General features: G+C 34.6%; 1 protein-coding gene across 6 annotated transcripts in view; it reads left to right on the top strand.

Moving 5' to 3' along the window:
- COL11A1 (collagen type XI alpha 1 chain) overlaps positions 1 to 18518 on the top strand; it is a 188536-nt gene that overhangs the window by 110429 nt on the left and 59589 nt on the right. For all 6 annotated transcript variants that reach the window (XM_063426068.1, XM_063426069.1, XM_063426067.1 and 3 more), the window contains 13 exons: positions 292 to 336; positions 5406 to 5459; positions 6432 to 6476; positions 7105 to 7158; positions 8197 to 8241; positions 9521 to 9574; positions 10523 to 10567; positions 13075 to 13128; positions 14249 to 14356; positions 15243 to 15296; positions 17274 to 17327; positions 18000 to 18044; positions 18200 to 18253. In XM_063426068.1, coding sequence (XP_063282138.1) covers positions 292 to 336; positions 5406 to 5459; positions 6432 to 6476; positions 7105 to 7158; positions 8197 to 8241; positions 9521 to 9574; positions 10523 to 10567; positions 13075 to 13128; positions 14249 to 14356; positions 15243 to 15296; positions 17274 to 17327; positions 18000 to 18044; positions 18200 to 18253 — 711 coding nt within the window. The remainder of the gene's footprint in view (positions 1 to 291; positions 337 to 5405; positions 5460 to 6431; positions 6477 to 7104; positions 7159 to 8196; positions 8242 to 9520; positions 9575 to 10522; positions 10568 to 13074; positions 13129 to 14248; positions 14357 to 15242; positions 15297 to 17273; positions 17328 to 17999; positions 18045 to 18199; positions 18254 to 18518) is intronic.

Genomic DNA, 18518 nt, shown 5'->3' with positions numbered 1-18518 from the left:
CCAGAAGTATTTCTGTAACAATCTTTGCATTTCTCGATGTGTTATCGTTATTGTATTATACTATATACCTTAAGAGATTCAATTTAATTAACAATGGCAATTATGTATGAAGTGAAATTCTGGGTCATTGTTCTATGAGTGGTACAAATCAACAGGAACATTCCGTTGGTTTCTAGGACGACTGCGCCATTTTTTTTTATAGCAATTGCTTTTTGTGCATACACTCCATTGTCTTCATCCTTCTTACCTTATTATGGAATTATAAGTATGTATGTGATTTCTCATTGACAGGGTGTTGCAGGTGTTGATGGACCCCCAGGCCCTAAAGGAAATCTGGTATGTTTTTTTGTTTTCTATATTTTAACCTAAGAAATTGTATCTTTTTTTTTTCCACAGCAGAATCATCCTACTATATTTACCCAATAAGTATGCAAATGTGGATCCCTAGAGCTTCCTGTCTATACAAGTGCTGAGACAAAAATCTCCATGGTCCAAATAGTTGCTATGTTGACTATGTATATATCCACGTGGCAATCTTAGCTCATTAATAACACTGTCTGGTAAATATGTTTTGCTAAAGTGGTCATTCTGTGTTTTTTTGTACCCAACCTAAGCCCAATGACTGTCTTTGAAGTCACGACAATTTACCCCCATTTATAATTTGAACCCTATTATAAAGATAATGCAGTAAAATATCATGAAAAATAAAGACATAAACGAATGAAACAAACATGAAAGAATAACTGTAATGTTTCTCTTTATACTCTGTTCCGTTGCCACACCAGACAAAGAAGCACAGCAAGGGCTTATGAGATTAGTAACCTATCCCACAGGATGAGTAGGACTGCTCTGTAAACTAATAGAAGTCATACTGCTGTTTAGTAAATTAGGTTATTTGCAACTCTAGGTGGAAAAGAGAGAGCTCAGGCCATTCGGTGAGTGGTCACACAAATCTCAAATATAATTGACATAGCTAGCCTAAAAACATTTCCAGCTGACTGACTGTCAGGAAAGCAGAATATCTACAAATTGGCAGTGTTTCATGATGACACACTGTAGAAATAGGGTTCTTGCACCAAAACCACTTCATTATGTTGAAATAGTTCTGTGCTTACACTAATCCTTTAACGATTACATTCCAAAATAGAATAGTTTGTAATCAAAAAAGAAGAAAGGTCCAGGCACTCCAAGACTTTAGGAAGGCACATTTGTTGGAACCCAAATGTCCAACAGCATTATTTCGACCAAATAGGTATTTTTCACACTTGATTATTATTGATCACTTACTGACATTTTTATAAATATGCGTTAGCAACAAATATACTTTAATGTTGTTTAGAGAGCAAGTACATTTGAAAAATAACAGAGAGGTAAAAGTAATTTTAAAGGGACACTACAGGCACCCAGACTGCTTCATCTGAAGAGGTCTAGGTGCCATGTCCCTGTTGTTTTAACCTTGCAAGTGAAAACATTGCCGTTCTGCAGGCACTGTGACTGCCACTTGAGACGCTCACCTATTTTAATCAGATGGTCTCATAGAGACCAATTAATTGGTGCAGAACAGCATTTTGCTGCGCATGCACAATAGCCTTCCAATGCCCTCATACGTGTAAGCATTGGATTGGTTTAGATCATCAAACTTGATAATCTCAATCAAGGAGGTAGAGCTTTCCCACGGAGAACGGCTAACTCTATCTATTTAATATGACTAAATATATGATCCCTGCCTGTTTTCACCAGAACTTTCCATCTTGTATGCCGGTACTGCTCTCTTTTGGTTGTGTTTGACCATCACATGGGACCATCATACAGCTGTCTAGTCTTTCCGTCTAGGAAATAAAAGGAATTATCTAACCAGAGAGATTAACTCACCAACCTCTGGGATCCCAATCATCTTTCATTTTATATCCTACTGGATGTTTAGGATTTGTTTTTGTTATGTCATTTAAAAAAGTAAAGGACCAAAAGCCTTCTTGCACCAAGGGCTCATATTTTCTCGTTCCACCTCTCATACTTTACTGTCTGCCTTTTGTCATATCACTCTCCACAATTTTATATGATACTTTCCTTTGATATTTTTATGCCTGGTCTATCACTCAGTGCCTTCTCTCTCGCAGTGTGATTTTTTTCTATTTTTTATTGTGAATGTCACATTGCCCTGTGTGCTTCTGTTTCATAGTTCAGTGTTATATTGCTCTACCTTGCATTTCGCTCAGCGTGCCACTTCCATCTTCACATCCTGCCAACCTCAATATTCTATTACTCTGCGGGTTAGCATGATCTGTACTCTACCTCACTCTGAGTTGTACCTTCAGATGCTTCACCTTTTTTTTATCAAGTGTTTTGTTTTATATAACTGTATGTCTTATCACTTTGCTCCTGTGTGTTGTTGTACTGGTGAATTTAGAAAACCTTGCTAAAATGTCTGTTAATGTTTTCAGGAGTGCAATGCTGTATTTAATGTCAGCCTTCATATCCTGTGTTTTTTTTGTCATTTTGATAGGTACTTAATAAAAAGATAAAGCTCCCATATTTACTGCAGTTAAATTTTTAAAAGTATCCTATAATCACATCATAAAGTGGCAAATAAGTAATTTATAGTGAAAGGCTTAATTGAGCTGTTACTTTTTAATTATTATTTTACTATTAATAAAGCATCTGGTAAAAGTGGAATTACTGGTATCTGGTAAAAGGGGAATGTTAATAAGAAGATGAGTGTCATTTTTTTGTTTGTTAGTTGCATACAAACAATCGTTTCATTCAAATTGTGACTGTCACGAAGAAAGCACTTTTAGAAATGCTGGAGGAAATTTATCAAAGTGTTTTTTTTATTTTAATTTATGGTCTCTAGTCTGATTACTTTTTTTAAAAAAATGGTCTAAAACGTGTTGGCTTTTGGCTAGCAAAATTCCACCATTTTTTTTTTAATTAGATTTACCCTTCTTAGAAAAGACCACCAAATTTGGAGTGGTGGGTAAAAAAAAAGTAAAACAGAACACTTTTCTATTGAAAAAGTAATTGCATGGGGGTTTGAACATTTTCACAAATGAGAAATTACACCAAAAAAAACATACAAAAAAGAAAAAAGGAGCAAAACTGGGACAGTTTGATAAATCTCCACTACTGTTCCCCAGCCTTGAATGTATAGTTGTTGGTATGCTTCCACTGGATTTTAAAGTGTGGTAAATATTGTATAGATGTACATCAGCTAAAGTGAAGTACACATGGGGTTTTGTCCACCAGTAAATCCTTTAGTAGGGAAAATACAGTACTACTCACTACTGATTCTCCCAAAAGAGTAAGAAGAGTTGTTGGCCTCTCACCTCTACCAGTAGACAACTTGCTCTTCTATAACTAAATCAATCAGTGGGCAAAGTGGGTTATGATCTACCACCACTGAATCTCACAGTATGAAAGTAGGTAATGGTCTACCACCACTTCTTTGCAAAAAGCATGCCCAAACCTGCACTCACCAAAATTGGAAAACATTAATGGCACATACACGGGAAGAACATCACAGTGGGAGCCCAAGAAAAAAAAAAAAAAACATCCAAATGCATTTCAGACCTCTCTGACACTGTAATGAATCTGTCAGTATTAAATCTATCACGAGGGAAAAGAATGTAATGATCCTCCACCACTGAATCTATCAGTAGGGAAAGTAAGCCATGATCTTCCACCATTGAATCTTCCAGTAGGGGAACTAGAAAAAGTTCTACCACCACTTTGTTTATCACTATTGAAAGTAGATAATGTAGATGAAGTAGATAATGTTCTACCACACATGTATCACATGTTCTGAATCTCACAGTAGAGAAAGAAGGTGATGAGCAGCCATATATGCCATAAATATTGAGGACCGAACAGGTGTACTCCAGAGGCGAACTATTGCCTTAACAGTTATCTGCCCAGAGGACACAGGGAGTCTACTGTGGTGTATGCTTATTCATATTCTGCTATCACTGAATTTCCCTGTGAGAAAGTGGTGGTGTTTTACTGTGACCACCAACTCTACCAATATTATTGCTGAATGTATTGAATTTAGAGGTACTGATTGGCACTTCTACATCTGGCTATAGGGGACACAGAGATGTTAGGTTCCCATAGCTTTCATAACATAAATATAGGTATTGAAACTAACATTAAACATCTATTTTTACAAAGTTCAGGAGGGAAGTACAAGGAGAACTTAAAGGACAAAAGTCTAAAATTATAATTATAATTAAAGGGGCACTATAGTCACCAGTTATTCAGGTGAGTAGACTCATTCCCTTTAGGCTTTTTTCATTCATTTTAGAGAAAATGCAGTGTTTACATTACAGCCTAGGCATAACTCCACTGGCCACTTCTCAGATGGCTGCTAGAGATGCTTATTGGGACAGTGCTGCACACTGTGCAGCACTGCCATTCAGTGTTTCCACCCTTTGCATGCAGACACTGAACTTTCTATCGTCATGCATTGATTGATGAGGAGATGCTGATTGGCCAGGGCTGTGTTTGACTTGTGCTGGCTCTGCCCTGATCTGCCTCCTTGACAGTCTCAGACAATCCTATGGGAAGCATTATGATTTTCTCAAAGAATCACTTCTGATTATCAGGGGCAGAGGCAGCAGACTTGAATACAAGTAAGATTTTACTATATTTAGGGAGGCAAGGTGTAGCCAGGGGGGCTAGATGGTGGGTTTTAATACTATAGGGTCAGGCATAAATATTTAATGTAATGAGAGAAAGTAAAACTTCACTGAAAGGATGGATACATGGAATAACATTATCACATAAGTGTAAAATGTTTATATAGTTAGGAAATTAAACATCCATATGATATGGAAATAGTGACAAAATAAAATCTGGGTTTATAATTGGTAGGAAACTGGCCAAACAGGTAGGCCAAGGAGTTAGACCCAGGATTTCTTAGGTAATTACCTTGGATCATTTTAGCTCTAATTATAGGGCAAATCATTCTGCATAAATAGTCCTAAACCCAGTCAGAAACAAGACCCAGCAGACAAATTTTATTTTCATGGTATTTTACAAAGGCTTTTCAATGAGACTCTGACGTTTCATTTAATTCAACAAGAATAACCTATTTGTAGTTAACGATAAGTGAGTATAACTAATACGGAATACATAAAATTGAAATGGATGTATAATGTCCATGTATTGAGGAATCCTGCCGACATCAGCCATAGAATCCATGAGAGTTGCAGCAGAAAAAATGTAGTTGGTGAATCTACCTGTACAAATATAATTAATGATTATTTTTCATTTTATTTTGAATTAGTAAATCAGTAAAGCAGTGATGTAATTAATTGTCTTGAATATGATACATTTAGCATGTTCAGGCTATTATTGAAAATTAAGCAAAGTATTTTCCACGTACATAACTTTGCTTATGCTTGTTTTAGGGCCCACAAGGAGAGCCAGGTCCAGCTGGTCAACAAGGAATTCCTGGTCCTCAAGTAAGTGTTGTGTAGATTTTCTGGAGAAAATGGAACATTTTCCAGAACCAGAAAGTACAAGGCAACAATATTTAGCATTCTACTTAATAAAAGCTACAGAATAAATTGTCCATCTTATACATGCGTAAATACAGAGCTGTTGTAGCTCCAAAGAAAATGTATTCCAGGTTACATGGATGGTGTGGATGAAAAAGACACTAATCCTAAAAGTTATCAAAGTTTGTCCTAATTGTTATCCAAAAGAATATTTAGTTGTATATCCTATACTGATGAGTATGTTGTACAGAGCATATTCTATGCACTGAAATAAGTATTTGCAGCAAATAATTCTACACTAGATAAAGGAAGGAAAACTTACAGGGCTATTCACTAACGTGTAAATTGTTAGGGACAGAAAGTAAATGTGAATGGAATTTTAAGCTGAGCTACGCTGCCTTAAATTTTGCTATTCTTTTTTTCAATTCTCCCCAACTTCCAGCTTTATTGGATAGCCTAGAGGTTATAAAAATTGATTTATAAACTGTGCAGATTCTGAACATTATCATAGATTAAAATTTGATAAAACTTAAAAATAGACTAAAAGCCCCTGTAAATATGGTATATGCAAGCTATTAGTCCCCCATCACAATTATTTTATGCATATGTGATGAATAAATGATTTATATCAAGTGGTATTATCAAATGGTTACTTTTAATTGTTCACCTAATTTTTATTTGAAGTCACTTTTATCATTTAATAAGCGATTCAGTTTATAATGTGCAGAACATTAATTATGTTTTGGAAAATCACCTTTGTGGTTGAAAGCTTAGAATCCAGAGGGGAACATAATGAGGGACTGTGAGCTGGTAGCCTGACTCGAGCATGTGTGTGCGTTCAGGAATGCAGCAAGGGAGCTGTAGTATAAAGTGCAAGTCTGTTCTAAACTCACAGTGATGAATGGTCCTGAAATATAATGTGTTCTTTCTCTACAGGGTCTCCCTGGCCCACAAGGCCCCATTGGTCCCCCTGGTGAGAAGGTAAAGTCTCCTCTGTGTCTTTGTTTGTCATTTTAACCATGTAGAAGTCCTATTATGTATATCTTCCACGCATTGCACGTAAAATATGCATGTACAGAGCAAACTGGGATTTGATATGATTATAGGAGATACAGCCATAAACCACAGTAAAACTGGGTAACACAAAATGTGCCATTTATCATCGTTAAGTGAACGTGTGTGCTACTGCTTCATTTTATATTAGCTACATTGATACAAGCGAGAGGTTACATTAGTCTGCATGTTAGATATGCAAACTCCCTGACTGCGTAGCCCTTGTATAAGTTAGCATTTAGGTGTGGTATAGATTGAGAAACTCATATTTAATAAAATAATGTAATAATTAAATTACGTCCAATTTACTAAAACATTATACTCTATATAACGTACATGATACATATGATAAGTCTACATTCTTTTGTGGTTTGACATGTATCCTATCCTGTGATACACACCCTTAAAACAATTATGCCCTAACATTCTGGCCTGCTTATAGGATAGTACCACTTATGGTTCTCTCCATTTTTTTTTTTTATCTGACACTTTTTCATCTTTTACTTTTTATATTATTTGTTAAATAAACGCATGTTTTGTTTCCTTTTATATTTAGGGTCCACAAGGAAAACCTGGTCTGCCCGGCCTACCTGGATCTGATGGACCTCCAGTAAGTAGAGAAGATAGCGATAGAATCTGTGTAACTAACTTGTGGAAGTCCCACTATCCTTAAACAGGCTCTGACTTCCTGGGGCTGATGGGTGTTGCAGTACTGCAATGGGTACTACTCATTACCTCGCTTGAGTTTGTTTGTCCTTATGTAACAGATGTTACAAATATATTTCTGATAGTGTAATTAGGTGATTGCTGCCATGACATTTACTTTGATTTGTGGGACTCACAGCATGTTAACTGAGCATGCTTCTGCTGCCGGAATATCAGGGACAGGGTTGTTCACTAACATGAGAATTCAATGTGCATTAAAGGAACGCTATAACGTTAGGAATACAAACCTGTATTCCTAATGCAACAGTGTCCCTAACTTACTAGGTCCCTCAAAGGATCCAGTCATGAAAGGGTTAAAAATCCAAACCTGTGTTTCGGTTGCTATAAAGTGCCTAACTTACTAGGCCCTGTCCAACAGTCCAGTCATGAAAGAATTAACACATAGCTCAGTGCTTGCTAGTTCTCCTCCTCCTGTGATGTCATGGTGGTAGAAGGACCTAACGCGCTCGATACGCACAAATTGGAGCAATGCTTTTCTTTGGGGAATTTGAAGATGTTAGATACCCTCATGCAAAGCGTGAGGATGTCCAGTGTGATTTCACAGAGTGAAACAGCAGGAAGCGCCTCTAGTGACTGTCTGGAGACAGCCACTAGAGGTGGACTTAACCCTGCAGAAACTGAAATATTTTACACTACAAGGTGAACCAGACAGGGGCACTAAACCCATACCACTTAAATGAGATTAATTGGTCTGGGTGCCTATAGTGCCCTTTCAAATTTGAAAAATAATATATCTAATAGGCTGCAGTTTATGTCAACTGTAAAGTTATTTTTAATCCCTTAAATAACCCATTTTAAAAGATGCACAAACAGCACGTTGAGATAAAATTGTTTCCATGCTACATAAAATTATTGAAGTAAAAATGGTAAAATGAAAATACCCAAAATTCCATTTGGAATAACACTCTCTCTCTCTTTTAAGGGGCATCCTGGTAAAGAAGGACCAGCAGGAGAAAAGGGAGCAGTGGTAAGTTTGTTTTAATGTCTGTATTTTGATGGATCTCTTGATGGTTTATCTTTCCATGTAAAGTGCTATGTGATTGAGATGACAGTAAGTATCATAATACACTGAATCAAAAGTGTTAAGTCAAACATTAAACGTCAGATATATTGTTTAACACTGAATTATTGGTATAGTCAATAATGTGGATGTAACCTATGGGTCAATCAATCCAAGGCTCAAGTACTCTGTTCACTTATTTACCAAGAGAACAATTTTCCTACATTTCTTATGGAGAAGGGGGCCCTGCTTACAGTACCTTTCTCCATATGGTGTAACCCCAAATTCCAAATCTAATGGATGGAAGTATTTTCAAACCATCACACAGGAACTATGCTTAAATAAACAAATAAAATATGTAAATGTGCTGGAGTATCTTCCTTAAAGAGGAGCTATCACATATGTGTTATTTGTGTGTATTTTATATTGACATGTCCCCTTACATGGTGGTAACTACGGGGGGGAAAGGAAGCAAGCAAGCTTTTTAGCTAAATCACGCTCTTTTTAGCATTTATTGCATGTTGTCATGCATTTTCCCTTTAACTGTTTGCTTGAAGGTCCATCCTTTTCCAAATTTTACCAAACATATGCTTGACCATAAGGCAAATAAGTCTTTACTTTAACTTATGATATATAATGATTGCATTGGAATCTCACTTAAATTCCAACACAGACTTTATTTTTATTTTTTTTATATTTAGTTTTTGTTGAGTTTTCATTGGTCAGAAATTATAATACCTACCCAAGACTACATTTGTTTTGGGAAGAAGTCTGCAGAATTATCCAGACCTCCACAACATTTCCCAATTTTCCCAAAACTCTTTTCATTGTTGCTTTCCCCCCCCCCTCCCCCCTCCTTACATGCAAGGCCCCAAGTTAGACCTTGCAAAAACAGCCATAACATGCCAATGAAAGTCAGCTAGTCCTTTCTTACTATATACTTTATTTTTCATGAACATTTAGCTTTTTCTTGTTCTCTCTTTGACTCTCTCATAGATTTTTACTCTCTATTTATATTCTCTCTCTCTATCTATCCCTTTCTCTTTTTCTTATTCTTGCTTATGCTTGGATTTACCCTTTCACTTACTCTTACAGATCATTTCTCTCTATCTCATAGCTGTCCACCATTATTTATTTTTGGTTTTATAATTCTCAACAATTTAAACTATATGGTACAATGCATCCATTCAAATATTACAACAAATGTTTGCATTTAGAAGTTAATACATATTTCTTACTCTTTTAGGGTCCCACTGGTCCTCAAGGTCCCATTGGCTACCCTGGTCCTCGTGGTGTTAAGGTATATATTCACAATATTTTTTCAGTAGTAATTCTGCCTTGAATAATTTGTTTTTTAAAACTCAAAGATGTTAAGATATTATTTATAATATACACTTACTTATCATGTGGACTTGTAATGATGCCATACAGCCTCACTATAACAATAAAAGCAGTCAAAGAATTTCAAACTTGCTTTTTTTTTATTATTAATACATTGTATAACGCTACTTATGCCAGAATAAAACACATTGCATAAGGTGGCTTAAGACATGTGCAGGTATATTTGAATTAAATAGCAACGTTAGTAAATAGCAGGCAGGGAGGTCCCCATGAATATTATTGTTATATATACATTCAGTTATACCTGACACAAACTATTCACAATAAGGAGCTATAAAGCATAAGCTAAACAATCACACCTATTATATTACATGGTTTACCCCTTATTACAGACAAACCATGTTTTCGAACAGCAAGTGAAAATAATTCCACGTCGGTGTTCTTCAGATATTCAAAAACCACTAGCTTTAATATGTACTAAGTCTACATATTAAAAGCAATGAACATTACGTGTATAGTATATTCACACAAAAAAACTCAAAACTAAAACTCAAAACTAAATGAAAAGTGTATTTTTTTTTCCGAGGAACATGTGATACATATATATTTCTTCACCTATTAACATGCAGGTATAGCATACTGAGCTGAAATTACATATAATGGTATCTAATCACAGGATTATTCACTATAGTTAGAATTCAATGTGAAAGTAAAATTTCAAAGTCAAGATAAAAATAGCCGACCCAGAAATATCTTCTAAGTCAGCTATGCTACCAGTTTGACTAATTTGGGCTTAACTTTGAAATTCAGTTTGAATTCTCGCATTAGTGAATAACCTTATTATTTGTGTGTGTGTGTTAGAAATAGCTATTGACTGGAAACCTTCTTTGTTCTTTTTAACACTCAGGGAGCTGATGGTGTTCGAGGTTTGAAGGGAGGAAAAGGAGAAAAGGTATAGTATTTCAATTTAGCATCAAAATATCTAAGGTGGATATTCGTCTCTACCAGGAAAAAAAAGTCAAAATGTAAAAGTAATCTCTTTGCTGCCAACTCAATAGTACGCTCCATCAATAATAATTTACCATTTGTAGCTTCCCCTTCTTTACTCCATAATAATACAATACAGAATGTAGGATTTACAGAATATTATCTCAGGATTAAAAATTCTCTAATTTGGGTTATTTTATATCTCTCTTGTTCTTAAATATGTTCCTCTGTAAAGAGAATAGTGACACTTCAATGCAAATGATTTGTTTCATGGATGTGAAAGGTTCCCTACTTGGCTCAGCTTAATAACTAATGCTCAACAAGTTCCTGAAGTGCAATATGCCACTATCTCCCTCCAATATAATAATGGAAGAATGGCTAACTTTGCATAACTTTATACAGAGTTTTGGTAAAGCAAGTGACCTTCATATCATAAATATTATAGGATACTTGTAAAATGAAATGCAAATTAATCAAAATCTAGTTCATGATTAATTTTCCATTAGTACAAAATACTTTGCAACAAGAGAAATGGTACGGGCTATGAAGACATGGTAAAACTGGCCCTCTCTTAACAATATGGTCCCCAGATACCTTATGCAAGTAATATCCTGCTTAGTAATAACTTTGAACTGAAGTTGTACACAACATTAGTCATTACATTTTAGAATCTGATCCTTTAAGAACGGCCATAGATCGTCATTGGCTCTTAAGGCGTTAATCTAATAAATCTCTTCAAATAAATAAAACAATCCCCGCCCTTAATTCAAAATTATGTATTTTATTCTGTAGTTGTTGCAATAAATGGTCCTAGTGCTGTAGTTTATTACGCTTACATTTTGAAGTGAAAATATCTTACGGACAATTTGCCAGTAATTTTGAAGGCTAGACATTATCAAGGCACTTGAGTCTTTTATTATTTTATTAAAAGTTTTTATTTTTTTCTGACTGCTGATCACACAATAGACTGGAAGAATCTCTGGCAATTTACAGTTCTCATACAAAATACAAGACAAACTGCAGTGCTCCCATTTGTTAGCAAAGCTAATAACACTTAATCCAAAGATGGGCTCTGTACGGCTGGCAGGTGTTCTTTGTGCGACTCTACTGATCTGTCTACAAGTGGTCATTAGACATGAGCAAACAGACAATAATCCTGCTATAGCTCCCTCTGAAGTATTAGTGCCATGTCTGTCCGCAGCAGCCCAGAACAGACCCACTCAGCATTTTCATCAAAAGTAGCATCTTGTCATAATCCCACTGTGTTAAACATACTTATCATATCCCATCTCCGCAGTGTGTATTTGTTTTATATAAACTGTGCTAACAACATCCACCAATCTTATTTTAATTACAAACCTTGCAGAAAGCACATTTAACATATTTTACCATCATGTAAATGTTGAAGCAAAATCTTGTTCTTGAAGAACATTAAATAAGGCTGTTGCTATGAATTTCAAAGCAAATACCATTTTTTTTTTGTTTATAGACCTCCCAGTCATCATTAGTGTTAAAAAAAATGAATGCATGCCATTCAATACTGCCATTATAAAAAATATAGTATCAATTAAATCACACTGCAGAGAAAAACAGTTTGGGGTTTTCTTTTTTTTTTTATTTAGATAATTGATGTTGCTTGTCAAACACTAGTCATTAAACCTTCTGTGAAGAAAAGTGTCAGTTGTATTAAAGGGTCACACTAAGCAGGATATGAATACCTCTGGCTGCATTGTTGTCTGCTCTTGGGATAAGCTGTTTATCCCATAAACTACTGCCATGCAAGTATTTATGGGACAAGAATCCTGTAGTGATAAGGGAAGTCTGCCTGCAAATTTAGGGGAGCATTGAGGGAAACTTTAAAGGTCAGCAATTTTTTTTTTTTGCATTTTTAATTCTTTTTTTTTTTTTTTTTAAATAAGGTTTGAAAATATATGGGCTCCTTTGTACCCCTATTTTCACAAATTTGAATTGGCAACTTTACTGTGCAGTACCAAAATTCCAAAATGTTTTTTGTGTTTTTTGCCTATTTTTGTCTGTAACCTATCTTCATTAATGGCCCAAAACTTTCACTGCTCACTGTTAGACACGTAACGTTTCACTGCATTATTTTGGACTTATGGATTATTGCAAGATTGAACTAATGGTTGGTGGTAAGGGTTCATGTTGGTGGTAAGGGTTCAGCTGAAATTACCATAGTACACCTTCAGCAGGTGTATTCCAAGTGGCATACCTAAAAAATTTAGTTTCTAAAGGAATATATTTAACTCTTTGATGGGAAAAAAAATGACATACAAACCAAGTACTTCATTCCTGGCACTGAAAGAGATCAATGTCTTTTGACACCTTGGCGCATTGATGTGTTTTAATGAGTAATTACAGTGTATTCAATTTACTGTATCAGAGGATTTACAATCTCAACAAAGGATCATCCCCAGTAACTACAATTCATGGCAATATCTCATTCTATTACAGGGGGAGGATGGCTTCCCTGGATTTAAAGGTGACATGGGACTGAAAGGAGACAGGGTGAGTAGTGAGATTAATTCATGGCCAACATTTTGAAATATTTATCAAATGCTACTACATTCACATTCAATGCACATATGATACACTATGTACACAACTGGGCTACATTTATTCATAAGGGATATTTATAGTTACCAGTTTTGTATTATTCTAAATGTGCATTATGCTCTCAGGATCAAATGAATGTTTTAGACATTTTACAAGTTGTATATATGATAGTTTATTAACCATTACACTTCCAGGTATCACTATATTCTTTAACATTTTTTAGCGGGTGAATATGGTACGTTTCAGCAGAGTGGGAATAAAGCACATTTGTGCTAAAAAGCATATTAAATCAAAATTTTATTACAGTACCGGCTCAATCAGAAACTGTTGTAATTTGTATATTTTTTTTAGTAAATTCATTCGAAGGCAGTTTCTCATGAGCAAATATTCATTTTCATGTGTAAACGTATTCATTATGAGTCACTGTTCAACTCCCCATGCATTCTGAAGTCTGTTTACTATGGGATCTATTAATTAAATATTGAGTTTGACCAGAATGCTACAAAGCTATGGGTCTGAGAAAGTGACTCAAACTTCCCACAACACTTTTGTATTGCATATGTTCCCATTAGCATTATGTAGTGACGCTGAACTTTGGGATTTCCCAAAAATATGGACATAATGCTACACCCATTAATAGTTTTCTGTAATGGTAGCATGTTCTGAAACATGTACATCAGTTGTAAATTGATTTCTAGATCAGCAATTATGTGAAATTTCTCTCAGATCAGTCCTGATAGATGCACAATGTTCCATGTTTTATCAATATTGCAACATAAATCCCCTGGACAATTGGTGATCTGTCAAGACCTGTTCAATAACTGATGTCTAAAATAGACTTCTCTATCTTCATAATAACATGTTATCAGATTCTGCAAACAACACATTGGGAACTTTGTTTTCCATTCTTGCACACTGATCAAAATTATTTAAACAATTATTTCCATCCTGGATGTTACAGGAGGATATACATTTCATTCATGTTAATATTGTGTTAGTGTTGTATAATTCTTGAAATTTTCTCCAGATCCTTGTGGGAAGCAACAAGTGATATTATGCTTTCTGCTTTCAGGGAGAGGTTGGACCCTTAGGTCCAAGAGGAGAAGATGGTCCTGAAGGCCCTAAAGGAAGATCTGGTCCATCAGGAGATTCTGGACCAACTGGTTTAGCCGGTGAAAAGGTTAGCAGACACATTTTATATTGCAGAGATCATTTTTTGTTTTGCCAAGTATATTTTAGTAAATATTTAATGTGATCTAAGTAAGTAACATTTTGTATGACCAATTACTTTAGTGGCAATGAGATATAGTTGGGTATTTGTAATCATTATGTATCACTGAAGTATTAGTTTCAAATTGGTGTATGCCCAGTAAACTGGATTTATTCTTGCATGGCAATCTGATGTAATTATATGTTACAGCCTTAAAAATACATTTATGTAATTATTTTTTTTTACGAATACACACTATATTTATTAATGGTATGATCACTTTTTAGTAGGGTTCAAAAGTAACCATGTCTCCTCAATTCCATCATCATTTTTTAGATATGTTCTTAGAAAATCATTTAGAACATCAATGGTCCTTGATGTCTAAGGGTCTATAAAAATGTTTTAAGATATCCACAGAACAAGTAGTATATTCATTTTCTACTTCTGTTCATGGCACAGTCCTATCCTCTGTTGTAAAATGTAGGATTGTATAACAGTAGACTTGCAAACAGTTTGACTGATAAAGGTTGTCTTTGTACCCCAAACTGTTTTAAAACTCTTAAGAAATGTATTATAAGGTCCTTCAGACCTGAGGAAGAGAGCAGAACTCTCGAAAGCTTGTCTTTGAAAGCTTTGTCTGATGTTAGTCCAATAAAAAAGGTGTCATTGTGTACTGCGATACTCTGCTATTTTGGCATCTTGTCTACTGGACTAATACGGCTAATCCAATCTACAATATATATATATATAAATATATATATATATATATATATACATACATCTTACACATCTTTAAGACTTTGTTTTTATTTATTTTTTTGTGTTTCTAATCATGTCATTCTTGATTATTTTGTAGGGTAAACTTGGTGTGCCAGGATTACCAGGATATCCCGGACGACAGGGTCCCAAGGTTTGTTTTCCTATGACAAATGTTCTAGTTCTCTCTTAATTTTTTATTAGATCCAAGAAAAAAAAATCCTGAGCTAACACTGCTGAAGTTAAAAAAAAAACTTTAATTATCAGCCCTGCAATAATGAAATCCAAAATTCAAGAATATAGATGATCTTCCAAATTTGATTCAGTTTCTGCAGAACTTAAAGCTTATGAAAAACATTCTACTATTCATGAATCAATCAGGCAACAGTAAATTGCAGGCTATTGTATCATTCAGGGACAGGGACTTAACTGGAAAGAAAAAGTCAAGTGTTTATACAGTTCTACTTGATTCCAGTTTTGCCCTTTCTATGATAGTATTAACACCTGACAAGGTAAAAAAAACTAATTTCATTTTTACCTGCATTGTCAGATCAATTTGTTTCCATTTTGTTTGTTACTTAGTCATCTGGAGAGATTTGCTACCATCTCAAGATCAAAGTTTTGCTTCTGTATTGTTAATAAAAAAATAAAAAAACAGGTCCTTAAGTAAGAAAGCTGCTTTAGATACTTCTGCTACGCATAAAATCTCATTATGAAGACTTGAACAACTTCCCCTTGCGTTAGTGCTTTAAAAGCAGTCTGCCTTGACATTCTGCTGGGGTTTTTTTTTATCGTCCAAAGCTTTATAAACAGTTTTATTAATTCCAATCATAAATCTGATTTTCCTGAACACATTCATGAACCAATAACAATGAAACAGAACATTAGTGGTTAGTGTCACTTGTTATGGTAGCGAACATTTAACTAGCTAACACTTCTATTATTTATTTTAATTTGATCTAATGTTTATCTGCAAAAGTACCGCAATTACATAGACACAAACACCTTTATATATCTTCATATAATGGTAGACCCGTAATTTGCACCAATTTGCATATGATAACAAGCGCATCACAGTAAATTTATACAAGTTCCTTTTTTTTAATCTTGGCCTAAATACCAAGAAAATGTGTCGCTGTGTGCATGTTCGCTGGTAGGTGCCCACCATGCAGTTTCTAAAGCTGAGGTAAGTATTATAGCGTTTACCTTGAATAGTAGAATGAACTAATTAAAAAAATGGAATATCCTCGTTAGTATGGAAGCCCGGATAAGCCATGTATTTTTTTATATTGTTCTGACTTGTTATCTCGAGAAAACAACTTGTTAATTTTACCTTGTTATATAAATTTGAATGCAAGATACATAATACAATTCTATAACAAGATTTTTTTTACATTTATAACTTTAATTTGAAACATTATTTGTAATTTTATTTAAAAAAAAACAAAAAAAATTTCTCAACATAACAAGTTGTTTTCTCGACAACAAGTCAGAAAAATATTAATAATGCATGGCTTATCTGGGCTTCCGTACATTACGTTGTTAACCAGCCATAAAAGTCCTGAGGTTTGTACTATTTGCTGCTGTACATATATGTTTCTGACTACTTTTGAGTCACCATGGTATATGGTTAATTTAGAAATGTAATTTTCTTTACACGTATAAATGAAAGAAAAAGCAAAGATGGCAGCATCATGACATTCTATGAAGTGCAGGTGTGCAAGGCACTTTCATGTCATATAGCCTTTAGGCATTATATGTGTCTAGGGGCATGATGTACAGTACAAAGAACTGGAATTGAAATTATAATAAAAATCAGAGACACATGTAGATTCATCATGTCTTTATCACTATTACTAAAGAAATTGCTTTGATAAAAAAAAGTGTAATTAATTCTTTGGGGTATCATCTGCTGTGATAAAATATTCTGATCTTTCCCATGCTCTCCGGATCTGAGAATTTCTGGTAAGATTGTCATTGTAATATTTAAGTGATGTGGGACAGATGTGGTCATGTATTCTCTTGTGTATTCGATGTACGTGAAGGTCTCTGAAGGAATTTTCAAACAGCCCTGGTTCTATTATATATTGCAATATTAATATAACATTGAACTATTCCCATCTTTTACTAGGGTTCCACAGGTTTTCCAGGATTTCCAGGAGCCAATGGAGAGAAAGGAGCTCGGGTAGGATTTTCGTATGTTTACCGATACTGATAAGTTGCTAATTTAGGCTGAAAGGATTAACCAGGGGAGTGAGCTCACATGATGCACACAAAAGAACATATACTTTACATACATATTCCATGTGGTGATCTCTCAATAAGCACTGCAAGGTTGAAGATTTCTTTTTAGGACCATACTACAAAAAAATTGTGTTTATTATTTATTTATTTATTTATATTTTTTTTAATATCTTAATTATTTAAAGAATAGTTAGTGCACCTATTTGCTATGTTACAAACAAAAAACAATAAAAAAAAACATTAAAAGAAATAAAAAAGTAAAAGATCAACAATGAGAGTTTGAGAGTTTTATTCTATTAGAATAAAAGAGGAAACAAATCTAAATCCCATGCCAGTTTAGTTGTTGTGGGTATGATGCCATGTTTACAATGTCCAAGATTAGAAGGGCATCTCTCAAAGATTTATCAGACATGTTATCTAAGGTGAGCAAATGGATCTTTTTCCAGAGTCGCCTGGTGCATTTCAAATATTGCTATTTATTAGAATGAAATGTCCGGATACATTAGACATGAACTGGAAGAGTTTAGATGCATTTAGAGTGTAAGTAGGTAGCAGGCAGTATCTAAAACTTACTTTTTGGTCTGACGGTCTAATATATATTTTATATCATTAGGGTGTAGCTGGCAAACCAGGTCCAAGGGGACAACGAGGTCCAACGGTGAGTATTTCCTCATCATATGTACTTTATTTTACTGCCAAAATAGACATCACAAGGCAGCTCACAACTGAAAACTTGTGAGATCAATGACCTTTATTGTTTTTTGTATTATAATAGTGTCTTCATGGATTCTATCTTTTTTTTGTTATTTTTAGGGTCCACGTGGAGCTAGAGGTCCAAGAGGTCCTACTGGAAAACCAGGTCCTAAGGTAATTATTTTGCTTTTTTTTATCTTGTGGGACTAAAGGTTTATGGGTTCCCTACACATTGTGGTACAATATAAAGTGTGCTACTAAAATATACTAGCTCACATGTAAACTTAATCCAGTAAAGCATCAACTGCAGTTCTAGATATAATGCTTTGAGTAAGCTCAGAGTTGTGTATGTTTGGGATACACTTATTCACATTGATTTATATACATTTCTTGTTATTTTCTCTACTTTATTTACTAAATTGTGTTTTTTTTATTTATT

Source organism: Pelobates fuscus, chromosome 7 (assembly GCF_036172605.1).
Source record: "Pelobates fuscus isolate aPelFus1 chromosome 7, aPelFus1.pri, whole genome shotgun sequence".
Taxonomy (NCBI): domain Eukaryota; kingdom Metazoa; phylum Chordata; class Amphibia; order Anura; family Pelobatidae; genus Pelobates; species Pelobates fuscus.
The sequence above is the reverse complement of the archived record's forward strand: the minus strand, read 5'-3'. Positions and strand labels throughout refer to the sequence as shown.